This window comes from Lynx rufus, unplaced genomic scaffold, assembly GCF_022079265.1.
Source record: "Lynx rufus isolate CCGP_SWC_20201006 ecotype Redwood Valley unplaced genomic scaffold, mLynRuf1.p SCAF_1, whole genome shotgun sequence".
Classification (NCBI taxonomy): Eukaryota; Metazoa; Chordata; class Mammalia; order Carnivora; family Felidae; genus Lynx; species Lynx rufus.
The window spans coordinates 188,114,725-188,132,251 of record NW_025814823.1 but is presented as its reverse complement, the minus strand read 5'-3'; the positions used below and the strand labels follow the sequence as shown (position 1 = coordinate 188,132,251).

The window sequence follows — 17,527 nt, the reverse complement described above, 5'->3', positions numbered from 1 at the left end:
TCGTGGGTTACATCCCATGTCAGGCTCTCTGCTGTTAGCACAGAGCCTGCTTCAGATCCTCTCTCCCTCTCTCTCTGCTCCTCCTCTGCTCATTCTCTCTCTCTCAAAGTAAATAAACTTAAAAAAAAAAAAGGCAGCTTTATAGAAACATGGGACTGTGTTTACAAACTAATGGTGAGCAAAGAAAAACAGAATGGAATCTTGTATTTACATGGTGATCATGGCTATTATTTATGTGCTATACTTAGGGTCAGTAAGAAAGAAAGCAAGGATGAGAGAGGAAACAGAGAAGAGCTGAAGGCTTCTGCTCATCCTAGAATAGCATCGCCCTGTGTTCTCCAGCCCTCCTGTTTCTTTAAATATCCAAATCCATGGGGTGCCTGGGTGGCTCAGTCAGTTAAGCAGTTAAGCATTAGTTGGACTTCAGCTCAGGTCTTGATTTCACAGTTCGTGAGTTTGAGCCCCGCATTGGGTTCTGTGCTGAGCGCTCCCTGGAGCCGGCCTCGGATTCTGTGTCTCCCAATCTCTCTCTGCCCCTCCCCCGCTCGCACTCTGTTTCTCTCTCTCTCAAAAATAAACATTAAAAAAAATAAATAAAAGAGAAAAAGAAAATAAACATCCAAATCCTATTGTTCCTTCTGGACCAGCATTGCCATCTACACAAACATGCACCAGACCCCAGCTGCAGAGCTCACTCCTTCCTGCAGCCCCAGGCCACACATCTGCATCTGTCTCAGGACTAACACGCTGCCTGCTGAGGGTTCTCTGCAGGCAGGTGTTTCGTCTCAGGACTAGACATGGAGCTCTTTGGGAAAGGGTATATGTCTCATGGATCTGTGTTTCCTCAGTGCCAGCCCCGCATGCAGGAGGTGCTTGGTGCACTTTGGTCGATGGATGAGAGGGTGAAACGAGTAAATAAGGGGTGACGAGAGTGTGGCTGGAGGGCAGAGCAAGGAGGAAGTTTTGGGGGTGGGACGGCAGTGGCGGATGAGGCCTCAAAGGCCACGGCATTGCCCTCGTCCTTGCTGGGAGCGGCAGTGGGCTTACAGCCAGCTCTTCCCCAGGGTGACTAACCTCAGGGCTCTGCTCCTCTTAGGTCCTGCCCACGTTGTAAAGTGGCAAGTGCTTCCTCTTCAGGGGCTGGAGGGAGAGGTGGGGTGACTTAGGGGCCGAGCCCCAGCATGTGGAAGAGTTTATAAGCTGGGGCACCAGGCCCCTCAGCACCACGACCATTCTCCCTCATCCCCCTGCTGTCTGCCCTCCAGCTCTCCAGCAGAATGGCCTTCAGCGGCAAGTACGAGATCGAGAGTGAGAAGAATTATGACGAGTTCATGAAGCGTCTTGGTGAGTGAGTGCATGAGTACCCCTTCCCAGGGCTGGTCTGTCACAGCCAGCTTGGGGCCAGGAACCCAAACTCTTTGAGGCCCAGAGGAGTGGAGTGACTAGTCGAAGGTCACATAGCCAGTAGTTAGTGAGTTGGAGACCTGATTGGTTTATTCATTCATTCAAATGTATACTGAACACCTGCTATATGCAAGGGCCAGCCTGATGCTACTGATGGGGTGCCTCAAGGTCACACTGTAAATTAGGGACAGAGATCATTAGAACCCAGGGCCCTATGATGAGATGATGAGGGGGGCCACCACATCCTGCCTGGGGAGAGGTAACCAAAAGGTCAGTATAGAGACCAGGCTTGAAAAGCCATGCATTCACTTGGCCATTCAACAAACACGGGCCTCTCTTCCTGTGCTAGGAACTACGGGAAGAGATCAAAGATGCCACTCCTCTCACCACTCCATTTGTGGCACTGGGTGTGAGGAACCCACAGGACAGCGGTCCTGACAATCCTGCAGAGGTCTTGGTGCACTAAGTCTGAGGCAGCGCCATTGTCACGAGTCAAGAGACAGCCCCGGGGGATCTCTGCCCTACCTCCCAGTGGCCAGAGAGGCCCTGAGAGCAGGGCACAAGGGAGACAAGAGTCCTTCTGGGTCAATTATTGCGAGTGGCCCTGAAGGATCGGTGCCTGGCTTCCCCTACAACAGTCTCACGTGGAATGGAAGGGAGCCAGTCTGAATGCTAGACCTGGTTCTGCTGCTAGCCTCCACTGAGATGCTGAGAAGCCCCTTTCCTGGTCCAGGTCTTCATTGTCTAATCTGTGAAGTAAGAGCCTTAGGAGACGGTGTTGGTGGTCCCATTCGTTCAAGGACTTTGTGAGCTTGGCAGTCTGTGTATGCTACGGTACTATCAGAAGAGCAGCTGTTATTTATTGTCAATTATATGCCAGAAGTTTTACAAGACACTATCACTTTGATTTCAACCTTGCAACAGCCCTGTGAAATGGGCCTTATTATCCCCACTTTGTCGATGGAAACACTGAGGCTCAGAGAGGTAATGACTGACTCATCCAAGCTCATGGTTCATGGTAGAACTAGGATCTGTGTTCTTAACCATTGCGCTAGCCTGCCACTAGGGAGGAAAGCCCTCTCTCAAAGCCACAAGCTGTAAGCAGCTCTTACACAGCTGCTCTACTTGTCCCTGGGCCAGGGCTCCCCAGCGATGTTATCGAAAAGGGCCGAAACTTCAAGATTGTCACGGAGGTGCAGCAGGACGGGCAGAATTTCATCTGGTCCCAGCACTACCCGAGCGGCCACTCCATGACCAACAAGTTCACCATCGGCAAAGAATGTGACATGGAGACTGTGGGGGGCAAGAAGTTCAAGGTGAGAGGCCACTGGCCGCCATTCCCTCCTTCCCCAAGCCTCTGGCTAACTTCTTGGTCTCAAGCGTGTCCCCTGGGGCTATACCCCAAGCTGAGGCTCTGTTCTCAAGTCTAGCCTCCAGCCCCTAAGCACTTGTGTTACTTGGCAACTTAACCACTCCTGGTTTTTAATGCTACCCCCATAACAGACACTGTAACGAAATTGTTAAAAATTGTTAACATGTGCCAAGCACTTAATATATCCCAGACACCTACTGAATATTTCACATATGTTAATGCAGTTAGGCCTACAAAGTTGCTACAATTACTATCCCATTTTACAGATGAGGGAGTTAGGCTGAGCCATGGGGTTAAACAGCTTGCCCTCTTGTCCCGGTTGCACAGCATGGGTGCACCTTCACACCCAGGCAGTCTGGCTTCAGAGAGCATAACCATTTTTTCATGCTGCCTTCCAACATAGCCTAGAGATTGACAACCCTAGAATCAGACTCATGTGGGTTTGAAACCACAATCTTACATAAGAAAGAAGTAAAAGGTGACTGTCCTCATCCGACCCAGCCTGGTCCCTCAGGTCTTCCGTGCATTCTGGGTCCCCTCTCTCTATAGCCCCAGTCATGACCGTGCGTACTTTGCCCCTTAGGCTGCCCCAGTGGAGAAGTAGTCATAACGTTCATGTTCTGTCACTTGTGTATTTAAAAAAATTCAACCATTTCTCATGATGTCTTTCTGAGTCAGCACATACTGATTTGCCTTATTCTTTTTAATGCTTGCATAGTATCTTGTAGTATGGAAAGCCTACCATTCATCTAACACTTCCTCGTTGATAAGATATTTAGGTTACTTACCAGTGGACGGTCCAGACTAGATATTTAGGTTGTTTACAATTATAAACGAAGCTGCACCCACATCCTTGGCTGACATCATCGTTGTCCTATCAGTGAGGATCGTAACTAACTCCGTGGCTAACAAGGTGTGCTCAGCATGTGCCAGGCACCGTGCCAAGCACTTTACACATGTCATATGAAATTGCTTAGTCCTCGTAATAACTCTGAAGTAGGTCTAGTTACTACCCCCACTTTAGAGGGGAGAAAACTGAGGCACAGCAAGGTTGAGCGACTCGTGCTTGTTACCCGTATCTTCAGACATAGGTCATCGTATATCTATCTACAAGGCAAACACTGCCAGAGGGGGCTGCGATGGCTGTAGGTAGCCCTTCCTCCCTGGGGCGCTGGCCTGCATTTGGGGGTGTCTGCCAACTCAGGCTCAGTGTTATGTTTCCCTCCCAGGCCACCGTGCAGATGGAGGGTGGGAAGATAGTGGCAGACTTCCCTAACTATCACCAGACCTCGGAGATCGTGGGTGACAAGCTGGTGGAGGTGAGTGTCCTGCTCGTTCCTGGGATAATGATGAGAACACTCTTCTGCCTCCAGCCATGGCCCCTGAGAGCCGGGCCTCTGGGTCCTGGCTCTGTGAGCACGTCCCGTGTGCCAGGCTCTGTGCTGAGCACCCGGTGTAGGTCATCTGGTTTGATCTTCAGAGCAACCTGTTAGGCGGGAGTTCTATCTCCATCTTCCAGGTGAGGGGACTGAAGCACCGGGAGCTAAGCGGTGAGCTGGAGGGCACCTAGCTTCTACGACAGTCCTGGGAATTGACGCTTGGCAGTCTGGTTCTGCCACTGCCGGGGCACAAGTGTGGAAGCCCAGAGTTTAGGTGAAGGGGGGAGTCTGGGTGGGCCCTGCAAGGGCGGCCACTATACTGCTCCACGTCCTGTAGGCCCTTCTGCTAGACCTTCTGATTTTTCAAGAGAAGCTGGAAATTTGCACTTCCAGACTATTAAACATTGGCATTGAATTAATCCTTTTAAAAAATGCAGGCAGGGCTAACACACACATCTGTGGATGGCCCCTTCCCACACTTGGTGCTCTGTAAACACAGATTGGAGGCCCGTTACTTCTTCCAGGGTTCCAGAATTTTCCCCAGGTGAAAGAAATAGATGTGAAATTAAAAGCAAAAGGCAGGCATTTCCACACTTCATTCCCCACCTTGTGATCCTATGTCTTGGGCCAGAGCTCCCTGGGGTCCAGTCTACCCTCCCCAAGGCTCTCCAGAAGGGAGGTGATGAGGGAGGTAGGGTTTGCCACCTCCTTGTTGCCCCCTTCTCCTCTCTTTCTTTCTCTCTCTCTCCCTTGTTTTCTTCATCTCAAACCCAGTCTAGAGGCCCAAGAGACTCAATGACCTCTCATTATTCCCATTTTACAGACTGGCCATAGAGGTTCAGAGACAACAGGTAACTTGTCCAAAGCCACACAGCTAGTTTGTGCTGGAGGCAGATTCCACTGGCTGACTTCTAGACTAGGTCTCTGCCAGCTCTTCCCAGGCTGGTGGGTCTCTAATTTTTTTTTTTTAATCTAAAAATGAAAAAGATGCCCAGTGTTTTAAAAAATATATAAAAGATCAAAAGTGATTATCCATTTTTTCCTGGATGGAAATTGATCTCTTAGAGAATCTGGTAAAAGCTTTGGACACATTTTTACATTAAGTGTCAGCCAGTGGGTTCTGACTCCCAGAAGCAAAGCTCCCCTAACTGTGAGGTGTGTGGGGAGAACCCAGGGCAGGAGACCCAGAAGCAGGTTTGTGCCCAACAAGAGGATCGATCTTCCCAAACTGAACAAACCTGTCTCCTGATTCCTAAGGTCTCCTGACCATGGAGCCTGTGTGGTGTGAGCAGTGCTCAGAGATCAGGGTGTGTCACATGTGTACACACACACACACGCACACACACACACACACACGTGCATATGCATGTATGCACCAGGGCACTGGCATGCACACACACAAATGCACATGCACACAGACCAAGCACCACAGAGAAGCTGTCTTGGTGGGCACATCTCCCATTTCCAGAGGCTGGAATCATCCTGGACTTCTCTGTCCTCCACCAGCAGGGAGTGCATTAGGTGGGCATCCTTCCTCCCCCTCCAGGCCACCATCAGCAACGCTTGCCATGTTCTCACCATGGCTCTAGACCAAGTCCCAGCCTCCTTCCTGCTTGCAGCTCCCCCTCTGCTCCATCCTGCTCCATGTACAAATCACACATCACTTCACACTGCTGCCCTTGACAAAACTCCATTTGCCACCTGCCCACTTCCCGTGAGAAGGCAGCCTCCTCTGTTGGGTCTCAGGACCAATTGGTGATATGTACGTGCCCCACGATGTTGGGTCCCTGATAGCCTCAAGCCCAGGACACAGCACACAGTGGGCCTTCACGGAACAGCATCCGCTCACCTGCCTCTCTCAAGAAATCTTACACTTTCTTGGGGGCAGGGACCCTATCTTCCCATCACTGAACACAGGTGCCCCATAAATGCTGTGTGTGCAGAGGCTGTGGCCTCTTGATCTTAGAGGGCTTACTTGACTCCTCTAGACTTCAGTTTTCCCATCTGTACAATGGGCACAACCCTACACCATTGTTGGGAGGATTAAATGGGATAATGCAAGGCAAGTGCCTGAAGTGGGTGAACTTCAATGAACAGACAGGTGGAAGGTTATACTACAAAGAGCCATATCAGCCCTGACATCTGTTTAGCACTTTCGCCACATTGAGTCTGCACAGTGACTTGTGTAACAAATTGGGAAACTGAAGTTCAGAGGAGTGGTGCAACCGCTCACTTCTACCCAGGGCTGGGACTGAGGCCAGTCCTCCTCCAGCTGTGCCCCATGTCACTTAGCGACCCCTGCACTGACTCCCTCTGTTCCCGCTGCTTCTTTCAGATCTCCACCATCGGAGGCGTAACCTACGAGCGTGTGAGCAAGAGGCTGGCCTGAGCAAGCAGGCGGGGCTCCCAGGGGGCTACGAAGCCAGCAGTGAAAGCTGGGATAAGAACAGACATTGTTTGCTCCAAACCTTTGTCTTTGTTTTTTGTTTTCTGCTGTCTAGGGACAGTTTCTAGCTCGCTGGGGGTGGGAGAGGACTCAGGACGGCTGCATAGGCCAAACCTTGGCCCTGAGACCCTGTGCAGTCTGCAACATGGCAGGGGGAGGCTTGAATGTGGACTGCAATACTCCTGACCCCCCTGGAAGTAGCCAAAGGTAGTGTTCAAGAAGCATGGTGGGCACACTTCCATGTGCCCTCACCCTACCTTGCCACCCACCTTTCTGTGGGTAGGGAGACAGGGCTCCTTTAGAGAGACAGATGTCACCTGGGAAAGGTAACACACGGACTCTCACAGGGGCCACAGGGCAGGTGTGTCAGATGGTGGGTAGGAGTAGGTGTGGCACTTCCAGGAAAGGGCCGTGGACTTAGGCTCCAAGGCTGGCAGACAAAGGAGGGACACACCAGGGCTTAGCCAGGAAGGTGTTTTGGCATTGCCATGGCTCTGCTGTTAATTGGCTGTTAAGAGGCATCCTTCTGGGCCTGTTTACCTAGTGGCACAAAGGGGAACCAGAAGGACCAATGAGGGCTGAGGAGAAATCAGAGAGTATGAGATGGCCAAGGGGCCATGGGAGGGGCAAGAGGGACTAGAAGGGGCTGGGATGTCCTGGTTTGCACAGTGGTGCCCTGGGAAAACTGCGAGGGGCTTTGGCTGGCTGGGAAATGTGGTCAGAAGGGTCATTCTGACCTCCTGGTGGGTGCCTGGAGCCCAGCCCAAGATTCTGAGGCAGCATCTGGGTCATCTCTGCCTGATTATGCGTCTGTCTAGGGCATGGGAGTGGAGGACTGGGGTCGGCTTGCCTCCTGGCTAGATAATCCCTAACCCAGAGCACAGAACAGACCCTTTTCCATTCTCCTCTCCCCTTGGCAGTGTTCCTCACCTTGACTTCTTACCCCATATTTTCCTGTATGACAATTCACTTATTTTTGCTACAATGGAAACTTTACATCACTTCTATATATGGAAAGCCAACATCATTTGTCGTGAACAGATGAAAACTATCAAAAAAACCGAAGCTGAACAACAGTGAGATCCTGTTGCCAGCCCAAAGCCCTGAACCTATGGCCTCCCTCTGTGAAGAGAGATATGTAGCAGACACAACAGCATCAAGTGGGCAATGTTTTCCTTGACTAATCAGAATTACTGCAAGGCTACTAAAAAGAGAACATACTCACTATGAGAGCCGATTATCTAAATTATCTAGAATGTGCAAGTCCCAGATATGGGGCATTAGAAATAAGGTTTGCTCAAAGCCTTACACAGGGTCCAGCACACAGCAGGTGCTTCATAAGTGTCACCTGACACGTGGCCCTTCCAGTCCGTGTAATGTACAACCTTTCACTGTCATGGGCCATCCTCAGTCTAGACAGATGGCATGGCCCAGCTTACTGGCAGCTCCCTCCTGCCTCCTCCCACATTCTGCCCTGAAACTTGTTTATCTTCCCAAGAACAGCATTCAGCCTCCCCCACCCCCCATCAAGCCAGGACCCCTTGCATTCCATCGTTTTGCCAAGACTTATTGCTAATTAAGTGAACTAGGTAAGCATTAAATTAAACTAGCAGTGTTGCTGTTTCCCCTCCAGACTGAATAATTACTCATAATGAGCTTGGATAATAAGTCTCTAAATAACAGACAGTTAGCCATAATTAGGCTGAAAATTGAGAGATTGAGAGAAAGCGAGAGGAGGAGGAAGGGAGACGAGAGAGGATAGAAGAGAAAAGAAGAGGAGAGAGGGGGCAGGGGGAGAGGGAGGCAGGGAGAGGGAGAAGAAGGAGGAGGGAGAGGAGAGAGAGAGAGTTTGTCTTTAGATTGGTAACTGATTCAAGGACAAATTCAAATTGTTAGCAGGAGAGAAATTCTTAAGCCAGTGTCATTATAGATTCACAGACTTGGAATAGCAGGACCTCAGAGCCCAACTAGTTTAAGCTCTGTATTTCACAGATAGGGAAACAGAGACTCAGAGAGGGGAAGCCATTTGCCCAAGGTCACACAGCAGAGAGTGAGTCTCTGAGGAGAATGTGGGGTTGGGCGTCGCCAGCTGATGGAGGCTATGGCTTCTCAGGCCAGCTTGGGAGGGTAGACGGAGTGAGGTGCGCTGGAGCAAAGCATCCATTTTGCTGGCATCTCAGCAAGGAGGCTTCCTCAGCCAGTAGAAGGGACATTGGTTAAGAGCTTTAGCGCTGGAGACACGTTGCCAGGGTTTGAATCCCTCCTCTACCACTTAGAAGCTGTGTCACCTTGGGCTAAGTTCATCCATTCCTCTGAATCTGTTTCCTCACCTGAAAATGGGGATAATAATGTACTTACCTCATACAGCTGACATGCTACAAGCATTTGCTACAAGCAAATATTAGCTGCTGCCACCGTGACCACCATCACCTCCATCATCACCACTGTCATTCTCAACCAGTGTGATGAAAGGGCTAGCTGCCTCCTTCACTAACTCAAGGCACGTGGGCAAGCTGCTGGATTTATGTGTCTTATCTTGCCCATGTGTAAAATAGGCCCCTAAGACCTCCCCTTCCTTCACAGGGGAGTTGCAAGGATAAAGTGTAAAAACCCATGTTCATTGGCTTCCAGAAAGAGAAGCCTCTATCATTTTCCTGCACTGTTTGAGATGCTATAGTTTGAGATGCTGTTTGAGGCCCCTCCACAGGCCTCAGTTCTGCTGCCCTTTACCCCAGGCATGACTTTCATCCTGACCCTTGGGAGTCATCTCTTTCACTCTGCCAGGGCAATTGTCTCCCTCCACCAAACTCATCTGGTGGAGCAGGAACTTTCAAAAGCATCTTTAAATTTGTATTTATTTCTGAGAGAGAGAGCCAGTGAGTGAGCGGGGAAGGAACACAGAGAGAGAGAGACACAGAATCTGAAGCAGGCTCCAGGCTCTGAACTGTCAACACACAGCCTGATGCGGGGCTCGAACTCACAAACCGTGAGATCATGACTTGAGCTGAAGTCGGACGCTTAACCGATTCAGCCACCTAGGTGCCCCTCGAGAGCGGTTTTTAAGACCACCACTAGGTGGCGCTCCACCACCCAGCTGCTGCCCTGAGATCACCAAAGTGTGAGTGTATGTTGCCCGTTGGGGCAAGGGGTGGGCAGTGAGATCCTGAGTGATTGGGCTTTTGTGGCCGTGTGTATGTGTCATCTAAGGGTGACATGGCGCTGGAGGTCACATGGGCTCCTCAAGCATTTCTAAATGTGAAACCCATTCCTACCACTCACCCATATTGAGACCTTGAGGCTTCCTCAGCCCCAGTATCGTCATCTGGAAAATGGTGATAACAATATTAGCTCTGGGTGATGCTGTGAGGACAAAAAAAGAATAGGGGGAGTAAGAGAGCATGAGGAAAGTGTCAAGTACAGGCCTTGGAACATAGTAAGTGCTCACCAAACAGCTATTAAGGGACTCTCTTGGTGGTTCTACTGGGAGAATGGGCACACACAGGGTCAGAGCACTTACAGCGGGGAGAAGCGTGCAAACCTGGCTGTGCATGAGCATCTCCTGAGGGTCCTGGTGAGAGGATAGCGCAGGCTGCACCCCAGACCTGGAGAACTGTCACTGTGAAGTGCTCCCCAGCCAGGCATAACTTTGGAGACTGACTACTCCAGTCCCAATCCTCCCATTTTGCAGAAGGCATGACCTCCTGTGTATCCTGTCCCTTGTATCCCGGGCAAGGACAGCAGCCTGAAACACTGGTCAGCACTGGCCCAGTTCTTCCTTAGAAGCTAGAGCTTGGTCAGAAGAAGTGAAGCTCAGAGACTCACCTGCATCCCCAAAGAAGGGAGAGGCCCACTTATTCACATTCTTTCTCACAGAACTCACTGTTGAATAACGATACCATATATTCCATGTTTTGTTATCATAAATCTGAAGTGTAGCCCAAGCTGATACCCTTCCCACCTTATAAATGAGGAGACAGAAGTCAGAGTGGAGAGGTGGCTTTTCCCAAAGTCATCTAGCTAAGAGCAGACAAACTGAGACCTCCTGGCCTAATGTTCTGGTCTATATACCAGAAGTAGCATGCTTCCAGCCCAAGAACTACTCTAACTTACGATGTGTTTTATTGGTCTTCTGTTGTGTTAATAATTTTTTTAATTTAATTTTTAAATTAAATGAAAAGTTAATAGGTTTCCTAGAGGTTCCTGAAGATTCCGCAATGTGGAGCTTACACCCTTGAAAGGCAATAATTGACCAGAACAGAGTAGGAGCTATATCCTCTAGGGAGACACTGGTTTCAACACAGTACTGACCACATCACACCCTCTCAATCACCCAGCTGGATTCACTATGTTACCTGCCTGGTCCTGGCAGGCATCTGGACTTGAGACTCCTGCAAAATGCTATGGCCTTTCTGCTGAAATTCAAGTCACAAAAGTCTTCCCTGAGGAACAAAAAATGAGGTGAATGAGGGCTGTTAGATTCTTTCCTAGGCACTTAGGGCCAGGGATTGCCAGAGCCAGCCCAGAGACAGGTTAGGTTCCTCCCCGGGGGATGCTCTGGGAAAGCCCCAAGCCTGCTCCCACCTTCACAGATGGGGTTCAGGGAACTCCTCCCAAATCAGAGCCTGCTGGGGACAGACAGATGGAGCCATAGATCACATTAGCTCGTGGCAGATGTGCGAGAAGCTGTTTCTATATCTCTGTCTGCTGGTGAGCACACTCTGAGAAGGCCTGCCACCCAGTACATCAGGAGCATGGACGCCTGGCAACTCTTATGAATCTATATCCATTATTCTGCCATGTCTTCCCCACCAGGTGAGTGAGATGGCCCGCTGGGACAGTCACGCCACCTTTCACTCATTCAAAACCCTTGAGTGAGGTACTACAAGGCGGCAGGGCAGATTCAGACTGCCTGTTTTTTTTTTTTTTTTTTTTTTTTTTTTTTTTTTGGGACAGAGAGAGAGACAGAGCATGAACGGGGAAGGGGCAGAGAGAGAGGGAGACACAGAATCAGAAACAGGCTCCAGGCTCTGAGCCATCAGCCCAGAGCCTGACGCGGGGCTCGAACTCACGGACCGCGAGATCGTGACCTGGCTGAAGTCGGACGCTTAACCGACTGCGCCACCCAGGCGCCCCTGGACTGCCTGTTTTTGAATTGTGTCTCCTTCCTTCCCCACTGCTGTCCTCAGGCAAATAACCTGTGTCCCCATTCTCTGATCTGTAAGATATAGCCAATAACAGTTCCTACCTTGTAGGGTTACTAAGATGGTTACCAAAAATATGAGCAAACGCCTTAGCATAGCACTTTATACATACATAGTAAATGCTCAATAAATGTCAGCTGCTATGATTACTGCCACCACCACCAGGTGATAATATTCTTTATATTCTACTGGGGGGGAAAGTAGCTTAGGGCACAGCCATCAAACCAAGTTCACAAACTAAAAAGATCATTTCAAATGGCTTGAACAGCTATGGAGAAAAGGAAGAGTAATGAGTGACTAGGGTTGTTACAGAGACCTCTTTGGGAGATGACACGGGAGTTGAGGTTTCTTAACCTTGTACTGTTGTTGTTTGGGGCTCGACAGTTCTTATTGTGGAGGCTTTCCTGGGCTGTGGGATGTTGAGCAGCATCCCTGGCCTCTATCCACTGGCCCCCAGCCACCACAGTGGGGACAACCAAATATGTCTCCAGGCATTGCCAAATGTCCTCTAGGGGGCAAAAGTGAGCTCTGCTGAGAATCACTGATCTAAAGGATTAAGGGAGAAGAGTATTCACATGACAGAACAGATGGCTTTGGAGAGATGGACTCTAAACCCAGAGGGCTGTGGAACCTTGACCCCAACCCTAATCCAGGCACTGGTGATGTTAAACCTGAAGGGAAGCCGGTTCTCCTAGGAAAATGGATCTGCATGTCCAAACCTTTCACACAGAAATACTGCATAAAACACAGACAACTAAATATGGAACAAAGTCTAGGTCTGGAACTCAGATGGTGCAGAAATTCAGCCGGGGATGCGGTTTCCTTACTCTCTTTTGGGCCCACAATCCAGGGCCTGCACATTCAGTCCTTTATTGGAACTTCAAAGAAAACCTGCATCTGAATCCCTGGGAAGCCAGCTAAAACGCAGATTCTCAGGCCCCACTCCTCTTGGAGATTTCAGGTCATTCTGCAGCTTGCTCAGGTTTGAAAATCTCTGGACTGAACTAGATGTCAGCCCTGGCAGGGCCTTTAAAGCCACCTCTATGCTTTTCTTTTTGTTTGTTTTTATTTTGAGAGAGAGATAGTACAAGTGGGGGAGTACAAGTGGGGGCAGAGAGAGAGAGAGAGAGAGAGAGAGAGAGAGAGGGAGAGAGAGGGAGAGAAAAGAGACTCTTAGGCAGGCTCCTCACTGTCAGCGCAAAACCCAGTGTGGGGCTTGAACCCACGAACCGTGAGATCATGATCTGAGTCGAAATCAAGAGTCAGATGCTCCACCGACTAAGCCACCCAGGCACCTCAATCATCTCTGTGTTTTTCAAGCTTTCCGAACTACTGCCCAGCATGGGAACTTAGGAAATCTAACACAGAACACCCATGTGTGGGAGAGGTACAAGTGGATCCCTCTGGTTGAAGAAAGGCAGGGGCCCAGGGCCTCTGTGGCTCAGTTTCCCTTTAGTGCTCGAAAACCACCCATCAACTCAACCATCTCTATGGTAACAGGTGGAGAACCTGAAGCCTAAAGACAGAGGCACAGTAAAGTGGGTATTCTTGGTAAACCCAGAATTTGCCTTATTGTCGAGTCCCCAACACCTAGACTAGCTTCCTGCCTTGCCTGACTTGATCATGGCAGATGGAGAGTACTGCCCCCAGCCCAGCCCTGCCTGCACACACACACGGTTCCCAAACACCTCCTGGGGCTGGACGTCAGCTTCATGCCCTGGGCAGCTCTCCCCACACCTCTCCTTCCTAACTAAAGGCATCCATGCTTAGTGAGAACCACTCAGCTCCACACGGACACCAGATCTCCAGGATGGCTCTCCTGCAGGAACCTGGGTGGGTAGAGGGCAGGGCTCTCTTCCTGTCAGAAAAGAGTCTGACACTCTCCATAATTGCAGATATATAGTCCATCCATTCTATGATACACATATTTTTGTGTGTTAACGTTCCTGAAATAAGAGTACACTATTTAATCAGCAGTATCTTAAACACTGTCATGGCTTAGTTGGTGACTTTTTCTTGAATTCTCTCACTGGTGCATAAAATAATGGTACATCTTAAAGTAGACCTTGTGTTTGGCTTTGACATACTTTATGTTGCTTAATCCTCATGAGAACCCTGTGAAGCAAGTGTTCTCACCCCCATTTTAACAGGTGAGAAGACTAAGGCTCAGAACAGTTGAGTCAACTCCCTCCGGACAGCTAGTAAGTGGTTGTGGTGAATTTTACGTGGTAGCTTGGCTAGGCTATGGTGTGTGGCAGTTCAGACACTAATCTAGATGTTGTTGTGGAGGCATTTTGTAGATGTGACTAATATTTAACAATCAGTAGGCCTTAAGTAAAGGAGACTCCTCTCCACGTGGGTGGGCCTCATCCAGCCAGGTGAAGGCTGTTAAGAGCAAAAAACAGGTTTCCTGGAGAAGGAATTCTGCTTCAGAGACTGTAACAGAAATCCTGAGTTTCTGGCTTGCCCTACAGATTTTGGACTCAACTGAAACATCCACTCTTACCCAAATTTCCAGCCTGCTGGCCTGCCCTACAAATTCCTAACTTGTCAGCCCCCACTGTGTGAGCCAATTCCTTAAAATAAATCTCTCTGGGGTGCTTGGGTAGCTCGGTCGGATATACATCCAAATCTTGATTTAGGCTCAGGTCATGATCTCGCAGTTTGAGGGTTTGAACCCCGTGTTGAGCTCTGTGCTGACAGTATGGAGCCTGCTTGGGATTCTTTCTCGTTTGCTCTCTCTCTGCCCTTTCCCGGCTCATGCACGCACGTGCTCATTCTCTCTCAAAAATAAATAAACATTAAAACATAGCAAATAAATAAATCTCTCAGATATGATGGGCTGTTTCTCTGGGGAACCCTGACTACTAGCGGTAGGGCAGGGGTGTTAAGCTCTACTCCGGGTGTCCCCAGAGAGGCCCACCTCCACAGGAGCCAGTCTTGTAGAGCCCACCCCCCCACAGCCTCTCGGCGGGAGCGGAGACACCGACAGGGCTGGCTGAGAGTCGAAGGCCAGGAAAAGAACGGAGACCAGGAGCAGGTGATCTGTTTATTGCAAGACGCCTTCTTCTGCGTGCTGGGCTGGCTGTGAGGCTCTACTGGGGGGCCCTTCACAAGCCCCAGTCCCAGGCCAGACAGACACAACAACTTGGAATCCAAACCAGTCTCACATAAACAGAAGGAGGTTGGCAAAGGAAAAAAGAGAAAAGCAACAAACAAACATGTAGTCTTCCTACACTCATGTGACACAGCGGCACCGGTGCCTTATTCGCGTTACCTCTTCTTATTCTGCTTCCACACCGAAGCCTTCATCTGCTCTGAAAATCACCTTCGGATCCAATTCAGCAGCACAAGGCCGCCTTCCTGATAGTCCCCGAGCCAGTCTCCTGCACTGACGGGCAAATAAGCCAAGAAAACCAAGATGGGTTCTTCTTAAAACAAACAAAAAAAATGTCTCCGTTGTTCTTTACACCTCCCAGTTCTGATGGGTGAACAGTGTGTCGCCCCGACTCGGAACAAACCAAAAAAACACAACTAGCACAAGCCATGAGTCAGAATAAAAACATATTGCACATGGTTATGAGAGTCTTCCTGAGGGCCCTCTTGCTGTAGGTGCCCAAACACTGGCTTTCGATCCAACCAATTGCTTGCCTGTATTTGTGACACACACCCCTGTCCATGCCCCGCTCCCCGACTCCAGCTGGCACGAAGCAAACATTCCACATTATTAGCCTTCCCTATTAGCCAAACTCACACACCGTAAGCACCTGGTGGAGCGGGGTTAGGGTTGTTGGTTGTAAACCTCTGTCTACCTTTCAACCGCTTCTCCTCTGGGTGGCTGTCAAAGTTCTACAGGTGAACACAGCATCCAAGATGTGGAATCTTCTTGAACTGAGAGCCTGGGGAGTTGCTCTCCCCAACCACCTGCTTGTTGTTACAAGCTGAGTCCGAACCTACAGCCCTTGCATGGGACAGGCAGTGTGGCGATCAACATTTTTTCTCTCCTAAGGAATTTTCAAGTATCGTAAAATCCCTGATACACTATGTAAACAAGATATCTTACTGAACAGAAAGCTAGGTCACTTCAGGAAGCAGCAGCATGTGAGATATCTAAAAGGCCTAATAAGGTTTTAGGTCCGACAACAAAGGCAAGACAGCCGCCCGCCGTGCCTCAGAAGGCCGACGCTTAGGCATACACACACACACAGCTCTTCTGTATGGAGGCAGGGAAAGAGCACCCAATGCGGCACCTGCTGGGGTCCTGAGGATACATCATGCAGTCCCCTTCTTTTTCAGTGTAGCTGCCACTGGCCAGAAGTAAAGAAGTCTTTGATGCTAAAAACCAAACATGCTCGTGGACTGGCAGTCTGCATCCAGTTTCCAGTCTCCTGGCCTCTCACCAAGTCTTTCTCAATTCAGGGGGTCCCTCCTCCAGAGGGTGGTGGCCGAGCCACCCCCCTGCACCCCAGCTACATATGTGGAAGACGCTTTCCAGAGGAATGCTCTCGGGGGAGGTTGTCATGGACTGTTTTGCTGGGGGTCAGCTTTATTTAAAAAGAACATGAACCCTCTCCGTTCAAGGGTAACAATGAGGCTCTGTGGGGATGGCCTCCCCACTGCCTCACTCCGCTGAGCTCCCCTCACCTGTGTCCTCGTCCTCTGCCCAGGTGGGTCTCCAAGGGCTCCCTGTGTGGCCCAAAGGTGCCCTATCTGTCGAAACAGCCCGTGGGGAACGCGTGGCTTCCGCTGAAGTAGCTGCTTCCATAGGTGGTGGTGACGCAGTGCCTGGGCTCAGCCGCGATGGCCATCTGCATGCTGAGGGGCGTGGGGAGGGACACGGGACACACGTCCAGGGGCTGGAGGGTGGGGTACAGGGCATGGAGGGAGGAGCCAGAGCCTCCTGAGAGCAGGCTCCCAGAGCGATGAGCCTGCAGCGAGTCCCGATAGGCCAAGCATAGGTCCTGCACGGGGGTCTGAAATGGCGCCAGGGCTGGTGTCGTCGGCTGGCTCAGCGTGGGGTAGGAGGGTGGCTGGAACAACACCTGGGTGGTGGCAGGGGGCGTGCCAGGCACCATTGCCAAGGCCTGGCTCTTGACCGCAACAGCATCCTTGAAGACATTGTCATAAGCTCTGAAAGGAAAGGACCTAGGTGAGACTTGAGGTCCAAGGCCACAGCAGCAGACACCTGAGTGTGCCCCTCCCTCCCTTGCTAAATGGGATTCGAGATCTGTGTGCTGTGAGCTCAGGGTGGTACCCAGCCCACACCCACTGCCTGTAGCACTGCCTCCCCTGTCCTCTGACTAAACTCAGGCCTCACACCTACACCCGGATCTGTCTCCTACAGAAAACCCCTTCTGATCCCAGACTCTAGCTGTCCCCCCAAGCCTCTGTACTGCCCTATCTCAGCGATCAACCCCCCAGATGATAACTTCTGTGTTACCACCTAGTCCCTTGTGCCGAGCACGAGCTCCAGGGGGAGGGGGCCCTCTGCTCTTGCTCATCACTGCATCCCCAGCATCTGGCACAGGGCCCGGCACTTAGATGAGCATCTCTGCCTTCAAGGCACCTGCAAACAGATCCCAAGCAAGCTGCCCCTGGGGTCTAAGTTTCACCTTCTGGAAAGGGAACCAACAGGTTTATTTCCATAAAAAAAAAAAAAAAAAAAAGCTTCCCATAAAGCTTTTTGAAATAACAAATCTATTAGAGGCTCAGGTAAGACAGGAGC

General features: G+C 50.4%; 2 protein-coding genes across 6 annotated transcripts in view; one reads left to right on the top strand and one right to left on the bottom strand.

The window, feature by feature from the left end:
* Positions 1 to 1,271: 1,271 nt before the first annotated feature.
* FABP6 (fatty acid binding protein 6) lies at positions 1,272 to 6,544 on the top strand. The gene is made up of 4 exons (XM_047091693.1): positions 1,272 to 1,344; positions 2,545 to 2,720; positions 4,006 to 4,095; positions 6,491 to 6,544. The coding sequence occupies exons 1-4, from the start codon at positions 1,278 to 1,280 to the stop codon at positions 6,542 to 6,544; spliced, it is 387 nt and encodes a 128-aa protein (XP_046947649.1). The 5' UTR covers positions 1,272 to 1,277.
* Positions 6,545 to 14,838: 8,294 nt separating this feature from the next.
* Positions 14,839 to 17,527, bottom strand: part of CCNJL (cyclin J like) — a 58,844-nt gene continuing 56,155 nt past the window's right edge. For all 5 annotated transcript variants that reach the window (XM_047091672.1, XM_047091663.1, XM_047091656.1 and 2 more), the window contains one exon: positions 14,839 to 16,932. In XM_047091672.1, the coding sequence (XP_046947628.1) occupies positions 16,509 to 16,932 (424 nt within the window). In that variant the 3' untranslated portion in view covers positions 14,839 to 16,508. The remainder of the gene's footprint in view (positions 16,933 to 17,527) is intronic.